This window comes from Carlito syrichta, unplaced genomic scaffold, assembly GCF_000164805.1.
Source record: "Carlito syrichta isolate Samal-C Ts95f unplaced genomic scaffold, Tarsius_syrichta-2.0.1 Scaffold305718, whole genome shotgun sequence".
Classification (NCBI taxonomy): domain Eukaryota; kingdom Metazoa; phylum Chordata; class Mammalia; order Primates; family Tarsiidae; genus Carlito; species Carlito syrichta.
Genome location: NW_007249814.1, coordinates 366,625 through 388,435, shown reverse-complemented (window position 1 = coordinate 388,435; position 21,811 = coordinate 366,625). Strand labels below are relative to the sequence as shown.

Here is a 21,811-nt window from a genome sequence, read left to right as displayed (position 1 = left end):
AAATAAACTTTGTCACATTGTTTTGCCGTCAGTCAAACAGAACTGAGTTTAATGGCTTAGAGTATGTAAGAATGACTTTGAAAATAGAAAATTAAAATTCAAATAAGACCAGAGAGCTAATACTGAGATGAAAGAGAAATTGATGTTGTAACCCAAAGGTTTAAAGTTAGTTATTGGGCCTTTTCAATATGACTATGACCTTAAAAACATGAATAGTCTGGGGAGTAAAAGTCAAATCAAAGTCATGATTAAGTGATTCACGCTGTGAGACACTCTCAATAAGTGAAACAAACAAAAATACAGTATATATGAGCACCATTAGAAATGTGGTATGCATGTATGTATGTATATGTGTGTAAAACTTTACCTGCTTAAAAATTTCATTTTGCAGGGAAGTTAAAAACAAGTATACAATTGTGAAAATACTTTCTTAAGCAAACATGTTATCCAACTCATTTTAAAATGCTCCATCCAGCATTCCTTCTAAAAATCAACCAAAGAATACAACATAAAGAAAGCCAATATTCTTTTGTAGTGCAAAGTCCCTTGGTTAAAAAGAATTACTACAGAAAAAAGAATATGTTCAAGAAGTGTTTTCAACACATAGCTAGATTCCAAGAGGTAAAGAAAAAAAATGAAGTAATAAATGGGAATTCACAGAATAAACCACTACATGTTGCATTTGCCCTCAGGAAACTATCATTCAGGCCTCATATTACAATTATTTGAGAGTAGTCAAAAGTTTACTCTGTCAGAATACCTCTTTTCTATAAAAAAATTTTGCAAATTTGTCACCAAAACTCTGAAAACTTCTGCCGTATCTTATGTAACACATATTCTGAAATAATATAGGTCTTTAATAAACATCTTATTTTAATCCTAAATAAAGGCAGCTCATGATAGACTGTTGTGAATCCTTGATATTTTTCAAAGTTCCCAGTACAAGCAATCACATGATACAGATTGATGTTCTTTTATAACAGTGTCCTATGATAAATAATACTATTCACCATTTAAAATACGTTCAATCTCTTCTAGTCTTTTTAAAGCAGCAACTCTTTTCTTCTCAATTTCTTTGATGTCTTTTGTTGTTTTGTGGGAGGTCTCTTTGTCTGTGTTTTCCCCCAACTGTTTGTTGGATTTAGACTGACTTTTATTATCACTGGTTTTTATTATTTGTGTTGGTCTGGATTCACTTCTGATTTCTTTTACACTGTCAGTTGGAATTTTGTCTCTTCTTATACCTGGAGTTTTCCTGGTTGGGAATATTGGCTGTTCTATAAGACTAGAGGAGGAAATTTTATCCCTGACTATATTCAAATGGCGCTGAATATATTCTTCATGTGGTGCTAATGCCAATGTTTCAATAAGGCATCTTTCAGCTTTTATTAAGTCCTTCTCTTCAAAATAAACAACACATAGGTTGTGTTTTCCTTGCACATTGCTTGGATCCATCTCCAAAATCTTTTCAAAACATTTTTTTGCTCCAAGTATATCTTTCTTTTGATTCATCAGAATGTCTCCTTTTAAAATGAGACCCTTGATATGATCAGGGTAGTATCTAAGTAACTCTTCCAAAATTGGCAAAGCCTTTAATTCCTTTGCAGTCTGAGAATACAGGAGAGCCAGGTTAAACAAAGCACTTCTGAAGTCGGCTTGTAATTTTATGGCTTTCTTCATCCAAGTCTCTGCTTCAGTGTCTTTTTTGTCATCCATGGCAAGCATTCCCAAATTGAAATAGCCATTAGCGTCTTGTGGTTCTTCATTTAAATAGCTTAGAAGCCGTTTTTTAGCTTCAGGTCTCAGTTTAACCTCACCTAAGAATATTTTAATAAAAAATTACATTGTTGGTAAATGAATTAAGTGTGAGAAACAAAGTCATTTTCAAGTATGTACATTAAAAAAGCATCAAAACAACAAATTTCTGTACCTAAATAAAAAAGTAGAAAGCAAAAACTTGGAAGTCTTCATTGGAACGACACTATTTTTGAAACAATGAAATGAGAGTTCATTTCCTTCCCTGGAAAGCAGTAAGAGTACTTCAGAAACCAAAGGTGAGACATGTCTCCTTATAATTTAGAATCTACTTAGAAATAGCAGAGGAAAAACATAGATTTAAGGAGAACAGGCATGGGATTTGCCAACAAAGGCATGTATCCAGTCTTGATTCTGTTAACATTAAGACTTTATACACTGAACAAGTTATTTATCTGGGTTAACTTACTGAAATTTCTAAGAATTACATGATAAACATAGAAAAAATGCTCAGCAAATAGTAACTGCATTAGGTAGAAAAAAATTTTTAGAATAACCATGCCAGATTTTTTAGATGTTATCTCAAATTTTAGGAATGTTTTATGGTAAAAATATACTATTAAAATAAAGTTATTATTAGATTTGGGAAACAGATATCCATTAAAATAGCTTCTATTGAAAATAAATTTTTAAAAATTTTCAAGTTCTGCAATTACAGACTTTATGATGCAATCATATTTTGAACAATGAGCATCTTTCATAACCATTAAGGTTAGATAACCTTATAAAAATATTAGCTTTCCTTCAAATTTATACTTTGTGAACACCAAGCATAAATACCTTCGATTCTTTTATCTGACAGCATGATGAATAAAAAAATTTAAAAATAAACCCAATTCTTATCTTGGATTAGTCATTGAGCCAAATGAAGTTGAGCAGTCAGTAGACTTATTTGGTCTTCACTCTCTAATCTTCTAAGTAGAAGACTGGCAAAAGTAAATTTAAAGGTCCTCTATTGCTCTAAAATACTATAACTTTATGATTCTCTCATTTTTGCAAAAATTTTAACAAATATATCTAAAAAGTAACAAAAAATTATAGATTTTTCCAAATAAAATTTTAAAAGATTATAAATTATATATACTGCCTTGTGAGAACTAAAATTCCTACATAAAATACAGACAAAAGATCCAGATTTATTGTGATTAATAATTTAGTTTTGCTAAGTTACAGAAAATATAGAAAGTTACAATAATAACTCAGAAAACTCAGTAGAATAAGATGCATAATGATGTCTAAAGTTTTGATCTTGTAAATGAAAAGAAAATAGAAGGGAATTTTTTGAAAACATAATGCTCTTGGCTCCTTAGTGCTAATTATGTAAAAACCTTCACTAGTTTACATTATTTGAACAGTTTGCCTAAAAAAGAGGTTACCTTATGTTTATGTGCATAAAATGACAAAATACTTAATTAGGTGTTACTTAAAATGTTGCCTGAAAAATTAGTCTTAACACATACCAGAAGAATTAATCATCAATAATTATCACATATATTAGTGCATGTTATTTGAAAAGAGTTTAAAAGTATTTTAAATATTCTTCCTAGAAATAATTTCAGCAGTTTTGTTATGACCTATACATCCACGAAATGTTTGCTATGGGTAATAAAGTTTAAATTAAGGTTTTATTATATTCCAAACTACAATTTGTTTAAACAGAAATATTAAAAAAAAATCATACCTGATTCTTGCATTAATATAGCAGAATTGAATAATGCTAGTTTATGCTTCGGATTTAGTTCTAAAGCACGATTGAAGTTTTTTAGGGCTTCATTAGGCTCTTTAAGTTCAATATATACAATTGCCAAGTTGTACCAAAGATCTGCATTATTTCTGTCTAGCTCTAGTGCTTTAAGATATGCTTCCTTTGCTTTGAGAGGTTTATTCATTTTTAAAAGCAATTCTCCTCTGTGGAAAAAAATCAAACACAAATTCTACTTACAACATTATCATGTGCTTGTAGACATAGTTTTTTATAAGTTTTAAGCCTTTACACAAAAAGTGTCTTTTTAAAAAAAACTTTGGTTCTTAAAAAGCTCTCTTTCAAAAATAACTCTTCAAAACTGTTCTCAAATCTTTACTCTTTAGTTCAGTAAATATGGCCTGATATATTTTCAAATATTATTAGAGAACAAGAAAGCATGCCTTTAAAGGGCAAGATATGGGGAGGCATTCAAGGAAGGGGGACAGAGAAAATATATTCCTCTGAATATATATTAAAGGAAGACAGACTAGACTGCATCAAAAAAATGACAACTACACAGAGTGGGAGATCAATGAGTCTATAAAGTGAGGAAGTAACAGCAGTAGAAGAAAAAGATATCCAGTAGTCATGGGGAAACTCCAGTCTTCAAATCTACGATAGAAGTCTCACTTTATCGTATAAAAGCAAAATATTTGAAATTTGTAACCCCTTCCTATATTAATTTAGTCTTCTTCAATGTGTTCTTATAAAACGATCATTCATTTTTTTAAAAAAAGGTCTGAAAAAGCTGATTGAGTAAGGGTGAGAGAGTACTAGTGTCACCTACAGATAGCTTTGAGAAACACATCTATAATTGAGGACCAGTTTAAAAACCATTAAAAATGTCATTTTGCTTAAAAATATTATTGCACATGTACAAATCACATTTGAGTAGCGACATAAGAGTTACGCTTAATATATTATTCTTTCCTATCGTATCAGCATAGGAATAAAGTCAAAGGAAGAATAATTAATATTCTCATTAAAATAACTGCTATAATAAATGTTTTTCCAAAATGTTATTTCATGAATACAGAGATTACTAAATAACTCTTTATGGATTAACACATGACAGGTCTTACTTATAGATGCAACCCTGTTAAACTCCGAGGACCAATAAAAACTGAAAAATGCTGAAAAAAGATAACCTCAACTTAACACATTTTATCTTGAAAACTTAAATTTTGAATGCAGTTTCCCCACAGAAACAATATTATAAATTATGAATAGGTTTCTAGATTAGGCTACAAAACAAAGTTTAAAAATTGATTTTTCCTCAAGTATAATGCAAACAATAATGCTTACATAAAACAGTATATCAAGTTTTATTTAACATGTGATGCCAGAAAACTTTTTCACTGACGTTTTCTTTGTAGCAAAGGCATCAATAATTAGTCAACTCTCAAAATTTATTTAAGAAAGCTCCTGAAAATTGGATACTAGAAGTAACTATTCTAAAAAGTTCCAAGTGCTAACTTAAATAGGAAAAAAATGATTTTGGTGATGAGAACAAAATGAATCTGAGAAGGAGCTTTGTTTCATACAAAACTAAACTGGTTAAGGATCTCCTTTGTCAATTTTAAATCAATGAAATTTGATTGTCAATTTAAAACAAGCAAGTTATCCTGTCTATTCACTTGGTTGCCAAGATTACTAAAAAAAAAAAAAAAAAAAAAAAGAAGCCATTTTAGTAAAAATGGTCAAATCATATATGCAATACTCTACAGTTAGAGCTTCACAATGAAGAAGGATACCTGCTAATGTAAGCCTGCTTGAAATCGGGCCTCATGCTTATTGCTTGTCGGTAAAGCTGATCTGCTTCTTCCAATCGGGATTCATTTGCTCGGATTAGGTTAGCCAGATTGATGTAAACGTTTAGGTGGTTAGGAGCAATTCTGGCTGCATATCTTTTACCAGGAATAATCTGTTTAGAAGAAAAGGCATTTTCATAAGATTTCTGAACTACATAAAAATCAAAAGTAAGTATTCCTAATGGCTTATTTAAAATAACACAGAACATAGGAAGATTATGCTTCTAATTTCACTATATTAAAACAAATCATAAAAGTATTAAAGAAAGCGCCTGTAGTATTCACAAAAATATACATAAAATAATTTAATATTTTGAGGCACAGAAGGATCTATTTTTTCATTCAAAGCTATTGTTAGCTTTTTATTTATATCCATCTTTTAAAAAAATCATATAAATCAGAACATTTAGAGGTCAAGGTCTCTCAAGTTTCATCAGAAAGGGAATCTCCCATTAATCAGTCCAATAAATGCATTTCTAATATTGGGTCAACTTTCATATTGTTAGCAGAATGTTTCCCGATTATGACAGCAGGGCAATTTTATTTCAGAATTATAATAAGGACTCACTTGTCTGGTAAAACTGGGGGATACAATGCTTCAGCTGATTATTAAGGTTCAGTAAAAGTTATTATATTAATACATATGAATTCAAATTTTCAATGAACACAATAAATTATATCTGATAAAAACCTATAATAAATACAATTTTACATTTCAGGATTGAAACAATCCTTAGGATACCATATAATTAAATTTTATTTTTAAGCTTTAAACTCCCCAACCCCTATAGTATTACCATCACTATTACCACAAGAGGAAACTGCAGCCAAGGTTAAACTATTAATATTCCTTCTGGTGATACACAGCTGGTAAGAGCAGGATCAAATCTTCCAACTTTATACTATGTTACACTGTGTATCTTGTACTTGTGTCATTATAATAACTAATGAACACCATATAACTATAGAGATGTAACTACTTATCATCTTTGATAGAAATAATGAATTTAGTGTTTAATATAAACAAAATATTCTTCATTCAAAGTCATTTAACTCACCAATAACTTATAATCAAGAATATGCAAAACTCATATTTTATGAATTTAATTTTTACAAATGAATTTTAAAAAACAATTTTAAAAAATTAAGTAAGCTAGCAGAGTAAACTTAATTTTAAATACAACTTGTAGAAATAGATTCATTAGATATCTTGCTTTTTCTTTTTTGGAGACAGGGTATCGCTCTGTCACTCTGGCTATGCAATAATGGCTTAGCGCAGCCTCAAATTCAAGTGATTCTCTTACCTCAGCCTACCAAAGCACTGGGATTACAGGCATGAGCTACCATGCCTGGCAACACCTTACTTTTATATCAATAAATTAAAGAAAAAATAAAGGTTTTCCATCCAGATAATTCTATTCAATATGAACATCGAGTAGACATGACACAATAGATAAATTACAACTTACTTGAGGCATAAGTGATTTAGCTATCATGTAAGATTCTTCCGCTTCTTTGGTTCTATTTAAATTTTTATAAGTTCTTCCTACGTTCATGTGGGCACCGATATCATCTAAAATTAAAAAAAAATCTTTTTCTGGCAAATACACTAAACAATATTAAATTAAACTGATGAGAAGACGTTTCTAGAAACAAACACATTAAGCAAAAAATGCAAAAGCAGGCAACAGACAACAGGTCTTACTTTTTAAAGTTCTTCTAATACAACTTGTTACAACTTATGATCAATGGTATACTACAAAATTACTTAAAGTACTCTAAGGACAGAAAATACACACATGACATGAAAAAACTATTTGGATGAATTTTTGAAGGACTGAGACGTAAGAATGACAAAGGTAATGAAGAAATTTATATCGCCTTTCTTCACTATATTTTACCATACTATACTAAGGCTTGCTTCCATTTCCTTAATCTCATAGCTTTGAAATTCACTGAAAAGAATCATTATGATTTTTATAAGTGTTATAACTAACAAATATGTACCATGGTGGGATGAGGTAGAAACTGAAAAAACGTGATTTTATTTTAAAAAATTTTTGTGAATATGGTTAGAATGAGACTATAATGAAACAGCATAATAGTATTACTTAAAATGCAGTGGCCTATCTCACCTAAATGATGATAAATTCCTTAAACTTTATTTAAAACTTTACTATTAGAATATTAGGAACTTATGTCTCATTTTCTGACATGGAAAATAAAAATCCCAACAAATTTATTTAGGGATAGGGAAAAAAAAACACAGTTTAAATAAGAAAGATATGAGGACTCATTGAGTAGCTTTTTAAAAAAATACTTTTTACTGTAAACATTTCAAACGTTTGGAATAAAAATAGAAGGAAGATAGAAAACCTTAAATCAGACAATTTTTACTCAACATGAATTTCTAACAGACATGACAAGGTTTATTATGACTACTACTTGCCTTGTAACACCGATGATTTTGCAATTGTGGAATAGTTCTCTGCCTGCAACTCCCAGGACACATAGGAGCCAAGCATATATATCTTGGTATATATCTTGGGCATTCCCCTAGGAGGAGAGTAACAGTCCTAAGGTCTTGCTACATTATGTCTCTGGCTGTTATTTGTGTGTACTGCACAAAAACTGGCAGATGCAGTAAAGGTTTGGTTAGAGAACTGGGGGACAAGATTGGGGGTAAAAAATTGCTTTTTCCCTTTTTGATATATTGCTGTGTCTCATGGAACCAGGAGGGCCCAGGCAAAAAAATGCTTAAGATAGTCATTCCCAGTCCTGGCTTCAAATCAGAATACCCGTGTAATTTAAAAAATTCAGATACCTTACCCTCACTGAGCTCTATCAAAACAGTCTTCAGAAATGGGATCTGCAGGTCGGGCTCGGTGGCTCAGCCTGTAATCCCAGCGCATTGGGATGCCGAGGTGAGTGGATTGCCTGAGCTCGCGGGTTCGAGACCCACCTGGGAAACTTGGCGAGATCTCATCTCTACAATAAATCAAAAAATTACCCGAGTGTGGTAGCGCGTGCCTGTAGTTCCAGCTACTTGGAAGGTTGAGGCGGAAGGATCGCTGGAGCCCAGCAGGTCAAGGCTACAGTGGCTGGGAGTGGCCACTGCACTCCAGTCTGAGTGATAGAGACTCTCACTCAAAAAAAAAAAAAAAGAAAAAAAGAAAAAAAACTAAAGAAATGGGATCTGCAAAGATATGGTTGTAAAAAGTTTCAAAGGTAATTATAATGTAGAGCCAGGATTGAAAATGATTGTATTACCAAGTGCATATAAAGATTATAGAATACAGTGATCACGATAATCACCTGCATTATATGTATTGACACGTCACTATGTACCTCATGCATATGTACAATTATTATCTGTCAAAATAAATTTTAAAAAGTGGAATAGGTAGTGTTTGCTTTTATAAAGTTGATTTCTTTTTTAACATCAGATAAATTCGTACCATACACTATAGAGCTCAGAATGTTATTTAGGAAAATCCAAAGATATATAGTACCTGAAAAAGTTAATTATACAGTAATACTTTATTTTAAAATATACTTAACCTAAAAACAAACTGAAACTACAGAAAAACAAAGCAAATCACATCAGCTGAGTACTTAAAATGTTACCCAAATTAACCTCACCTAATCTTAGAAAAGAGATTATCTACTTAGATTAAAAAATGAGACAAATTACTAACCACTGAAATCATGTTCTTAGAATTACAGCAAAGACATACTGTTATCAATGCAGACTAGAGTACAGCAGTCCTAATTTTTTCAAAAACCGAAGATGCATTTGGCTATCCTTCAGCATATAAGGGACTATACAATATAGCTAATTAAATAAAAAATACAATTTATGAATAATTCTTTGTAATTTACAAAGTTTTCAGATTTCAGAGTATTACTACTAAGGTAAATTTAAATATGGGAAAAAAGTATGAAAAAAAGGCAAGGCCAGGTGTGGTGGCTCACACCTATCATACCAGCAATTTGGGAGGCCAAGGTGAGAGGACTGCCTGAGCCTGTGAGTTGGAGACCAGCCTGGGCAACATGGGGAGACCTCGTCTCTACAATAAATAAAAAAAATTAGCTGAGTGTGGTGGCACATGCCTGTAGTTCCAGCTACTTGGAAGGTTGAGGTAGAAGGGAGTGCCTGAGTCCAGCAGGTCAAGGCTGTGGTGGCCTTGAGCAGCATGTCACTGCACTCTAGCCTGGGTGACAAAGTGAGATTCTGAATCAAAAAAAAGAAAGGCAAGATGTAAATATCAATGACATTTAAATGGCTGAAGACCTAAAGGAATTTCAAACAAGCTCACTCTTAAGAGTAACTTTCCAAACCAACAGTGGCAAGAGTTAATCAGTCTGCTTTTTTTTTTCATTGTGAGTCATAGAGACCCACTCTGTCACCCAGGCTGAAGTGCAGTGACACGCTCATGGCCACTGCCACCTTAACCTGCTGGGCTCAAGCAATCCTTCTGCCTCAGCCTTCCAAGTACCTGGAACTACGGGGCACACCACCATGACCAGCTAATTTTTCGATGTAAAGATGAGGTCTCGCCATATTGTCCAGGATAGTCTCAAACCTGTGGGCTTAGGCAATCCTCTCACTTCTGCCACCCAAAGTGCTGGGATTACAGGCGAGAGCCACCGCGCCCAGCTAGTCTGCTTTTTTTTTTTTGAGTTGGAGTCTCACTTGGTCGCCCAGACTGGAGTGCAGTGGCTGCTCCCGGCCACCGCAGCCTCGCCTGCTGGGCTCCGGTAATCCTTCCGCCTCAGCCTTCCGAGTAGCCGGAATTACAGGCACGTGCTACCACACCCGGCTGATTTTTTGATTTATTGTAGAGATGAGGTCTCGCTGCCCAGGCGGGTCTCGAACCCGTGGGCTCAGGCAATCCACTCACCTCAGCCTCCCAAAGGCGCGGGATTACAGGCTGAGTCACCGAGCCCGGCTTACATCCTCATTTTCAAGTGATTCATGACAGCATTCAGGAGATTTATGAACTTGGGAGGGAAAGCAATTGCATTTAAATTTTCACTAATTTCTACTAAAAAGTTAGAACTTCAATTAGAAACACAGGCACTAAATCCTAGTAGTATGAATGGTGCATTTATTATAAAAATAAAAGTATAGATTTTTCATATTATATTGCAATTGTTGCGAATTCCTTAAAATTTTGTTTATGCTTATCATTCCTTTGAAATAACAATAGTTACTATACACTGGCTCACATGCTACCTCGGTCATTCTGTCTATGAGTGCATAAGTGATATAACTAGCAAGTATCAGGCAACTGTGTATGTCTAGTGATGCTTCAGCCGCCAAACAATGCAGTTAGGTATTCTCACAATGATGACTCAGGCATCTCTGTTGCTTTTTCAGTATTTCCTATTCACAAATTTGTCTGTCAACTTATTTAAAAAGATAAATTTATAAATATTTAGAAACTTTTAAGAACAGAAGCAAAAATTAACAGCATTTTACCAAATCAAATAAAAAATATATAATAAAGACGATACATCATGATCAAGTGGTATCTTACTGAAGAAAGATAAGGTTGTTTTAATATCATAAAATCAATGTAATTCACTAAATTAATAAACTAAAAAAAACCAAACCTTATCATCATGTCAACTGGTATAAAAAAAAGCACCTGACAAAAACCCACATCCATTTGTGATAAAAATTCTAGGTCAGGCTCAGCGGTTCAGGCCTGTCATCTCAGCACTCTTAAGAGGCCGAGGGCAGGAGAATTGCCTGAGCTCAGGAATTCAAGACCAGTCTAGGCCACATAGTGGCCTACACATCTCTACAAAAAATAAAAAAATTATCCAGGCATGGTGGCACATGCCTGTAGTCCCGGCTACTTGGGAGGCTGAGGTAGGAGGACTGCTCAAACCCAAGGTTGTGGTGAGATGTGATTATGCTACTGCATTCAAGCATTGGTGAGAAAGTGAGACCCCCACAACGCAAAAAGAAAAAAAAAAGTTCTATATTGCTGGTTAGAATGTAAATAAAATACATTCTCTGGAAAACAATTTGGCAGTCTTTTAAAAAGTTAAACATAAAAAAAATCATGACCATACCATTCCTCTACATATGTCCATATAGACTGCTACATGAATATTCATAATGGCTATAGTTGGAACAGCCCCAAAATGCAAACAATCCAAACATCCAACAACAGGTAAACAGGTAAACAAACTATGGCATAGCCACATGAAGAAATACTACCCAGCTATATAAAGTATGAGTTTTTATTCAAATAATATGAATATCAAATTAATTATGCAGAGTGAAAAAGCCAGGGAGGAAAAAAGAGCTCATATAATATGATTCCATTCATACATCATTTTAGAAAAAGCACAAATAATCTAGAGTGAAAGAAAGCAGATCTATTTTGCCTGGAGTAGGGTGGGGTAAAAAAGAGATAGGAGGGAGGTATTAGAAAAAGTCTGGGCTCGGTAGCTCAGCCTGTAATTCCGTGCTTTGGGAGGCTGAGGTGAGTGGATTGCCTGAGCCTGCGGGTTTGAGACCCGCCTGGGCAACTTGGCGAGACCTACAATAAATTAAAAAATTAGCTGGGCATGGTAGCACGCGCCTGTAGTTCCAGTTACTTGGAAGACCAAGGCGGAAGGATCACCGGAGCCCAGCAGGTTGAGGCTGCCGGGGTCAGGAGCGGCCACTGCACTCCAGTCTGAGTGACAGAGTGAGACTCCAACTCAAAAAAAAAAAAAAAAAAAAAAAGAAAAGAAAACAAAAAAAAACCACAAGATATACAAGGAGTTTGGGAGGCTGATGGACAGGCATCTTACAATTTTTATCACTTTCATATAAATAAATACAGTGTATACATATGTGTCTATATACATATATTTTGTATATGTGCATACACACACACACACACACACACACACACACACACACACATATATTTATATGTATATTTATAGAATAGGAGCTCCATGAGGGCAGGAAATTTGCTTTATTCACTGTTGGATTTCCCAGCACTGAAAGCAGTGCCCGACACATGGAATATTCTCAAATATATAATGAATAAATAAACCTACAGAGCCATTTGCTACTCATCCTTTTCCAGTCTTCTTCCCAACATCCTGCATCTTTTATTTGCCACCTCTTTTCCTACTTCTAATGAAAATAAAGTCATTAATATTTACCAGCTCAAATTTATGGAGTATACAATACTGGCTAGAAACTGGCCTCTTTTATAACCAGCATTTAATATAATCCATACAAAAGAATGGGATATTCTTATTGCTCCAAATTTACAGACAAAAAACTTAGGGTCACAGAACTGAATTTGATAAGTCTAATGACAGAGTCCAGGTTTTCATCTAGCCACCACACTACCTGTTCCTTTTCAGCTTCATTCTATTCAGTCTATCCCCCTCTAAAATATGTAGCCCTAATAATACAAATACCATGTAATTTCATCTGTCAAATCTATCTAGAAAGAAAACAGCTAAAAACAAAAAAATCCCACCCCAAACCCCCAAATCAACCTCCAAATGCCACATTAAATGTTTCTAAGTTTATATAGTTTATTTGTAATAAATTATAATAAATGGGTTTGCTTGTTTTCCTAGCCCATGGCACATAAGAAATAGCAATTTAAAGTGTGATAGTGAAGTTATACTAAAGGAGAGAGGTTTGGAAATATTTTAAAAACAGTAATAAGTGACAACTGACAATGAGGGGCAAAATTATTTAAATACCTAATACTCATACCTGCAATACTCTGTGATAGGTACACTATTCACTAGACAAAACTGAAAGCGTACACACATACTTTAGTATTTACAAAAATGCATGATAGAAATTACTATCTGAATTTAGAAATGAGAAAGATGAGTCTGGATGGGCCTATGTAACATCTCCTAAGTTCCAAAACCCTTGTTATGTCTGAATTTAGAAATGAGAAAGATGAGTCTGGATGGGCCTATGTAACATCTCCTAAGTTCCAAAACCCTTGTTATGTCTGACATCAAAGATGACCCTATTCCTCTGAAAACTCCTAGAATGAACCTAAAAGGCTTTAGAAAGAAATGAATTAAAACTACCATATTTAGTAACTGCTGACTGTGTACAGGACACTACTTGATGATGTAGGGGATACAAAGATGAATCAGATGTTCATGCTGCTCCCAGGAAGCTCCACAGTTTAATATTTTAAATAAATTAACATTCCAATAAATACAGAGGAAGTTGTAAGGGGTTTTACAGATGAAAAATATTTGCCTATAGCTGGAAAGATAGGAACTTTTTTTCCAGAAGAGAAGTCATTGGAAAATAGATGGGAGTAAAGGTTTTGAAAAGGGAGAAATTCTAGGTTTAAAGAAGAATATAAACAAAGTAAAGAAATAAGGAAGCACAGGACAGGAAAACCTTATTCCAAGAAAAACTAAATACATGAAATTAAACCAGTTAGCGTTATATATAACTGGAAGTCTACACCATTAATTATGTTTCTACAACTTTCTCTAATTGAAACTTAGCTTTGACATGGTTACCCGGTAGCTGTTCCTTTTCTTATCCTTTGCAACACTGGGCCTGGGGGAAGAAGGGTAGGCGTTCTACTTCATCTATGTTGTCACTTTCAGACAATTCTCTCTCCTTTTTAAATCACTCAGCTCTGAATCTCAGGTTATTAAACTCTATTATTCATCATTTCTACTGGTGTTGCAGTCACCAATCCCCGGATCACAGATCCAGGTTTCCTGTTGCCCTCTCCATCATCACATTTGGCAAACACCTTAGTGACTTCAAAATCCACATGGATTAATCTTCTAATACCATGGCCTTGAAGTCATTTTTTCCAATGATTTTTTTAATCTCTTTTCTAACTTAACTAGTTAATGCAATGGCCACAGCCATACTTACTAGGAACAAAATGAAGCAGTGCCTGTTACTCTGCCCTCTGAGGAGTACGTATCTTATAATACAGTTATACACACTCAAAATGCCAATAGCACTTCTACTAAAAATAGTATTAAAAATACTACTGCTCTAGCTACATCTTCTTGCTCAGATACCAACAATTCTTCAGATCCAGTGATCCTGTGACCTTTCCTCTATCCCTCATCCTCTCTTAACTTACCTTTCTTAGCTACCCTTGATTCTGTCTTACTATTACAATCACTCCCTTATCCCCTTCTTCCCTAGTAATACATATCTGACAAATTCTAATCCTGTTTAACAGAATTCTCCATGCCTATGCTATCATTATAGTGGTTAAAAAGTTGTAGGAGAAAAACATGTAACCACGCCAACTGGTTTAATTTTAAATTAAGTATTACTAATCTCAAGCAGGGTGTTAGAGCTAACCATTACCCGGGAGTTTATTACAAATGAAGAATTTCAGGCCCTACTCTACTTGCATCATAATATGTACTAAGAGATCCCCGTGTGATTCATAGGCACATTAATCTCCAACATTTCCTCCCCCTTATGATGATTTTTGATATCTGTTTCACAGAGAAATCAGAGGCAAACTTTCAGAAGCTTCTTCCATGCCATCCATTTATTTGGCTACATTCACGTCAATATATGCCTTTTCTGTTACTATAGGCTTAACTGTCACATCTACAATTGAATGAAGTCCTCACCTTGTGCACCAGATCCTAATTTCCTCTCGTCTATTTAAGGACCCCCACCTTGCATTATTGCTTTCCTCAACTTTACTGGCTTAGTCCCATACATGTTGTTTCTTCTACTTTAAAACAAAAAAACAAAAACAAAACCCTATTATCCTATCTTTCTGTCTTGACCCCATACCACATCATTTCTTATCAATTCCCTTTTAAAGATCTTTCTATAATAACTGTCTCCAAATATTCTTTCCCACTCTTAAACTCACTACTATGCACCCGTCACTCCACCAAAATAGTTCATTCATGTAACCCAACAGCTCTGCTAAAAAAAAAAAATTCCTTAAATGTCTGATGTAAGTTGCTCTTAAATATACTGTAATTCAAAATAAGCAAGCCACTTTTTTTGTGAATAAAGTTGGAAAATAAGATCTATCTTGTTTTACCCAACTATAATAAAAAGTTCTTGAAGAAAATTCATCTAATTATCAATTAATAACACTTACCTGGTTGAACATGGGTAGCTTGTAAGAAATATTTCAAAGCTCTCTCAAAGTTCTTTTCATTTTCCAGAGCATGACCCACATTATTCCATAGTTTGGCATTATTTTTATTAACCTTAAATACAAATACAGATAGAAATAAGTTACAATTTTAAAAAGTATGACTCCAATTCACACAGATATTTGTTTGGTATACCATTAGGAATAGAAAGTAACATGAAGATGTCCCTGGGAATGAGGAAGGACCAAAATAAAAACTGCTTCCCCAAATTTACTCTCCCTTCTCCTTAACATCAACATATTAAAACCACAGCAGTTTGATTTCATTCATTTTATATATTAAAATTTTACTGAAAATTTTATTTGTCAAAGCACAGCGTTATTTGAAAACTGCTCAACTATTTGTATTTTTACAATGACAGTATTGAACATGAGAATTAAACGTTGCACCGAAGACTTTTTCTTTTTTTAAGAAAGTAGGACTTATTGAGAGGACAGAAAAGCTACCACAGTGGGAGGGGACCTCAAAGGGTTCCCTTATTTTTAAGCTTGACATAGCTAGAGAAATTTATATAGTCTATAGTGATAATGGGAACCATGGAATTAAAGTTCTCAATCTGTGCTTTCACAGTTCACAGATTGGCATGGTATTCTTGCAGGTAGTAGATGATACTCAGCCAAGGAACTAGTTGCAGTGGTAGTGGCTGTAGGTTTTGACCACTGTTCTGGGAGTGAGGACGAAATTCCTGAAAATTATCAGGTTCCACTGGTATCCTAAGAGTATAGATTAATAAGCATAATAACGAGGTTTCACTTATCCGAAGACTTCTGAGTTTGGAGGGAGAGTGGAGCTACTGTGTGGTATAAGAGGAGAGTCATCTGATCTTAAGTAGATGTCAAACCAAGAAATTACAGACTATTAAAATGAGGCAGTAAGCCAATAAAACTAGGTAATGGAGAGTAAAGAAATAGCCAAAAGGAGTACAAATTCAGAAATCTGAAAAGAAGCAGTGGTAAGGGAAAACCTAAAAAAAAAAAATCTTTGCTGATAATCTTTATAGAAAACAAATTTGTTTTTAAAAACACTTTTTTCTGATTTTTGCTGTCCACTCTGCAGAAATGATATATCACTCCTTTCTTTCTGACAGTATTGTAACCATTGTTTATTGTCCACATAGCAGAGTGCCATTTTTTTTTTTGCTGTGCAACTTACTGAATTGATATCATCAATTATACAACTCATAATTATTTTATGTACCATTAAGAAAGAAGGCCACTAATTGATTGCAAGATGCCTTTCATTGTAAGACTTATTCTGATTTCAGAGATATTAAAAAATAAAAAAAGTGTACCTTAAGAATCTATTAAATATAGTATTCTCATTTAGACAGTTTTTCATTTGCATTTTTAATAACTATAGCATGTAGGGAATTACATAAGTTTTAGATGTATAGCTAAGTATTATTCAGAACTTTTGGTTATGGTATATACTATCTAAAACAAATTATTTTCATAACCTTTTGGTGAAGTACTAAATATTGACAGTTAAATGTCTTATTAAAAATAAACAGCTTAGAAATGGCTATAAGAAATAATCGATGACAAACTTTCTTGTCATTCTAAACAATACTTTACCTTCAAGGCTGACATAAACAATGTATATTCAGACTCCCAATCCCAATTTCTGTGGAACGTTTTTAAGGCATGAGTGAGTATCACCATAGACAGACAAACCCAGGATAGCTTTTTAAATATACTGTTTAGGAGAAAAAAGCAAAACAAAAAACATTGTCTCCATCACCAAAAGCATTTTAACTTTCAGAACAGAGGTAAGAAATATGTTAAATATTCCCAAAATATGTGTGAATTTATTCTAATTCATTCTTATCATCATCCAACTTTAGAGGAGACAATACCAAAATTAAACACTGTGAATAAGACTTTCCAACTCAGTATTCAATTACATTATATATTCTAATATTTGGCTGTTTCAAAAGCTTTGTTTAGATGAAATGACAAAAAATTGACAGAATCAGCTTTTAATTGTGACTTTTTACAATTAGAGTTCTTTGCGCCATTAACTACAACTTGAGTTTATAAAGTGTCAATTCTTAATTAAGTTTATAAAGTGTCAATCTTATCACTGGCCATATTTAAAAGTGTTTTTGTTTATAATTTATACCACAAACTATCATGATATTCTTGAAAAAATTTATACTTTAAAGCTAGAATTGTCTATTACAAGGCATAGTAAAAGTAACTCTTTATAAAACAAATGCAAATTACTTATACAAGTTTAGGTTAATTATTTAAAGAGTCATTTCCCCACTTATAAAAAGATAGTTACACTTCAATAATCTCTATGATCTCAGCTATTATTAGTATTCTCTGAGTCTGTTTTTGCTCCTATAACATGGTTCAGTTTCTTTCTTTTTGACAGATTCACTTAGCCAAACTAGAGAGTAATACATCAGAAAGAACAAGGTCATTGGAAGCAGGCGTATATAAATTTGAATTAAGACTTGTTTGCTACCTGTGTGATCTTCAGTAACCTATATGAGCTTTAATTTTCAGTCACAATAGAGTTAAGAATTGTCATGAATAAGTGAGAAAATAAATCTAAAGCATCATGGTCCTTGGCACAATGATAAGCATTATAAATTGGTAGTGATTATAATTGGATATATAATTATAACTGGAAGGAAGTTAAGATAAAAGCCTTAGTAGCTAGTAGTGAAAATTGCAGACATGGATGAGATTATCTGCAGAGTATGTGTAGTGTAAAAAAAAGTGGCTGTAAGTAAAATTCTGAAAAATATAAATATTTAAAGAGCAGGAATAGCAAGAAGAATCTGAGCAAAAGTGAGATGTGGAATAACATCAGAAAAAAATTTTTTACAGACACCAAAGAAACACATTTTACATGAAAGTGTTGACTGGAGTTAGCTACTATGAGGCACTGTTATACATTTTAAGATGTATAATAAAGGTAGAGAATGGTCACAATTAATGAGGTAGAGAAAGATCAGAATTTTGTGAGGTGAGGGGTGACTAGAAAATAAAAAAAAGTGAGAGAAGTGACCATTTCTTTTCCCAGTTGCAAATCCAAATTTAATATTATTACTTTTATGCTACTTTATCATTAATAATTTGCTTATTTGACAATTTTAATGCCACAGCATATGTATACAATGAAATAATACCTGTAATTATAGTTTCTAAGCACACATACTGTGTGATTATGCTGTTCCTTAACTGTTAGTTTGAGAAAACTAGGACACAAAGACTATAAAGATAATAACAACAGCAAGAAATTAAGGGTTGCTTACTATATGCATTTTACATATATTAACACGATATGACTCACTTAAGTAGGATGACTATTATCTTAGTTCATTGCATATGGAAGTGGCAATGGTCATTTGTGACTTTATTCTCAATAACATCCTTGTTTTCATTTGGGTCTGACTCAAAGTTTGCTCTGTCTCAGGCTGTAAAATAAAATTACATGAATATGGGGAAGAACACGGGATGAGTAGGTGCTGTGGAGCTTTCCTGACTTGAATTACAAGACAAATAAGGAGACTGTTGAGATGAAAAATCAAAAGATACAAAAAACATGACTTATAAACAAGATTTAAGATATTTAAATGTTATCACACTTAATTCTATAGCTAGTAAGTATTATGTGAACTAACATTTTAATTCACCTTTTGTTTGATATTTTCTGCCATCCATGGGCTACCAAAATACAGAACCCCATGCTAGGAACATATAACACTCGCTCAGCAACAACAAATCCAACTGGGAAAAAAAGGTTCGATGCAGGAATAAATGGTAATGCCATTAAACAAAGTGCCTAGAAATGAAGAGAAGATACTTGGTTAAACTAAAAAATATACAAACACTAAATCTGAATATATAATCATTTAATTTGAATAACGTAGCGATGAACCATTTTTAATAATACTGTGGAGAATACTAATTTAAACATAAAGAAAGCAACGTAGGGATCACATTAACTAACATCAGGATATATGCAAGCAAGAAGAGATGCTTAAATTTTAGAACTTATAATTATAGGCTACCTATAAACTTTCTTTGAGACCAAGATTCCTAGGATTCCTTGCTAAGGGGTGATTTCTTCTCAAGATTAACAGCTACACTTCACTGGTTGTCTGTGACGAATATAATATACTTGAATAGTAAAATATAAAAACTTTAACTAATAAAAGTAAATATTTACATCTTTAAACAAAAGTTGAATAACAAGATTCATTAAATTAAATGGTGGAAGGATAGACAGGAAGTCGAGGCTACAGTGAGTTGTGATCATGTCATTTCTAGCAAGAATGGAAGAGCTATATATTTCTAACTGTATAGCTTATATGACACTCTTCTCTAGGCTTAGGAAACAAATAAATATGCAATAAATAAACAAAATCCATTTCTTCAAAAAGTATATAATCTAAAGCTAGAAAGAAATAAAAGAAAATAAACCCATAAGGGATGTTTTATGACTTAAGAGTTCCTCCAAATTAGGAAAATTCATAATCATTTTTTATTTACATGCTAAAAATAACATGCCAAATTATACTGATAACTTTGAGATAACTTAAAATAAATTCATAAATGAAGATGCTGTTGAACAAAGAATGACATTGTCTCTAAAAAGATGCTTTCGATGAATTAGTTTCTTACTTAATTAACTGAACATAACATCATCTGAAAAGCTAAGAAAGTTTCTTACCATTAACACAGCCTTAGAGGAATCACCAGGGTATCGTAGACTGAACACTCCCAAAGCCCCCAGAAAGCAAAAGAAAGTAAATGTGGCCAGATTTCGAATATCCAGTAATGACTCTATAAGTGGTATTGTTCCCATGGTCCAATCACAGCAGAGCTCTGAAGGATTTAATAGAAGCCAAGCATTCACAGGAAGGAGGTAGTTAAATGTTAGCTGCCTTGTAGGAGTTGGGCTTACGGCAGCTGGATTATCAAACCTGTATAAAGAATGAAAATTAAAACTTTTAAAACACATATTAATATATAACATAAATACAAAAGCTGAACAATAGTAAAAGTAATATTTTATGCAAAATCTTGTTAAAGAGAAGACACAAATATCTTCTGGGCACCTTAGACTCTTGGTAGAGTTTAAACTATCTAAACTTTATGAAATGTCTAGTTGAGGGAAAAAACATCTATGAACTGTCTGAAGGGTAAGCTGGTTATTTACTTCTAAGTTTATTATTAGAATAATTCAGATATGCATACTATAATATTATGACATTCTGCAGAGGTGCTTTAAATTATGATCTAAAAAAAATAACAAAAAGTTGTATGAGTCATCGTATGAATTGCTTTTGAGAACACTCATCAGTTGTTTTCCTACATGAGACATTTCTCTTAGAGCTAACTGCTAATACAAATTATGCTTCCTAGAAAGAATTACTGTCTTTCTCCTATTATGGACAGAGAAAAGGATATCACCTAGGAGCTTTCTTCCCTCTCTACTTTGACTCCCAGGAAGCTAAAAAAACGAATTCCCAGTACAATGTAGCAACTGTGTAGGCCTATGTAACATTTTATTTGAGGTCTACTTTATCTCCTAGTAAATATAAGCTTATATCTTAGTTTATCTTTCCCCAGGCCATGATATATAGTTTAACAGTTTATTCTATTTCCTGGAAACTTAAGTCAAATCATTTACTAAAAAAACAGTGTATTTCAAATTGAACAGCTTTAGACTTTTCTTTAGGCTATGGTCTAAATTTTCTTGGCTATATTCATATACAGTCCTTTAAAAATCAAATTTCTCATTTTAAATGAGTAAGTCAATAAAAAATCAACAGATACTACTAACTTGCTGGATTTTCCTGGAAATATCAAATGGCTGAGAAAAGTAAATACTATTTGAACAAATAATATTATTTCAAAACTTTTATATTTAAATCTCTCTATATATGAAAAATAATAAATCTTGAGTCTAAACTTGAATTTTCAAAATAACCAGAAGAACTAAATAAGAAGCTGTCCCTTTTTCTGTAATCTACTATTCAATTTGGTTTTAAAAATTAAGTTTATTTAAGATAGCTGATTTAAAAGCTAATGTCAAAGCAAACCAAATCATATTATAATCAACCTCAAAGGGTAAAATAGAATACAATTTCTACACACACACATATACCCCTTTAAAAATGTTTATATTTGGAAAATATATACTTATATGCTACACCCACCCACATACACACATTCACACCTACACATTTTCAGAATGAAGATATGGAAATAGAAAATAATTGATTTAAATTCTCTAAAAGGAATGA

At 32.9% G+C, this 21,811-nt stretch overlaps 1 protein-coding gene across 1 annotated transcript in view; it reads right to left on the bottom strand.

The window, feature by feature from the left end:
- Positions 1–843: 843 nt before the first annotated feature.
- Positions 844–21,811, bottom strand: part of TMTC3 (transmembrane and tetratricopeptide repeat containing 3) — a 42,086-nt gene continuing 21,118 nt past the window's right edge. Inside the window, exons 7-14 of the mRNA XM_008062469.1 lie at positions 20,233–20,485; positions 19,193–19,341; positions 17,118–17,238; positions 15,486–15,597; positions 6,840–6,943; positions 5,314–5,483; positions 3,497–3,723; positions 844–1,817 (exon numbers count right to left, since the gene is read on the bottom strand). Of these exons, the coding sequence (XP_008060660.1) occupies positions 1,003–1,817; positions 3,497–3,723; positions 5,314–5,483; positions 6,840–6,943; positions 15,486–15,597; positions 17,118–17,238; positions 19,193–19,341; positions 20,233–20,485 (1,951 nt within the window). The 3' untranslated portion in view covers positions 844–1,002. The remainder of the gene's footprint in view (positions 1,818–3,496; positions 3,724–5,313; positions 5,484–6,839; positions 6,944–15,485; positions 15,598–17,117; positions 17,239–19,192; positions 19,342–20,232; positions 20,486–21,811) is intronic.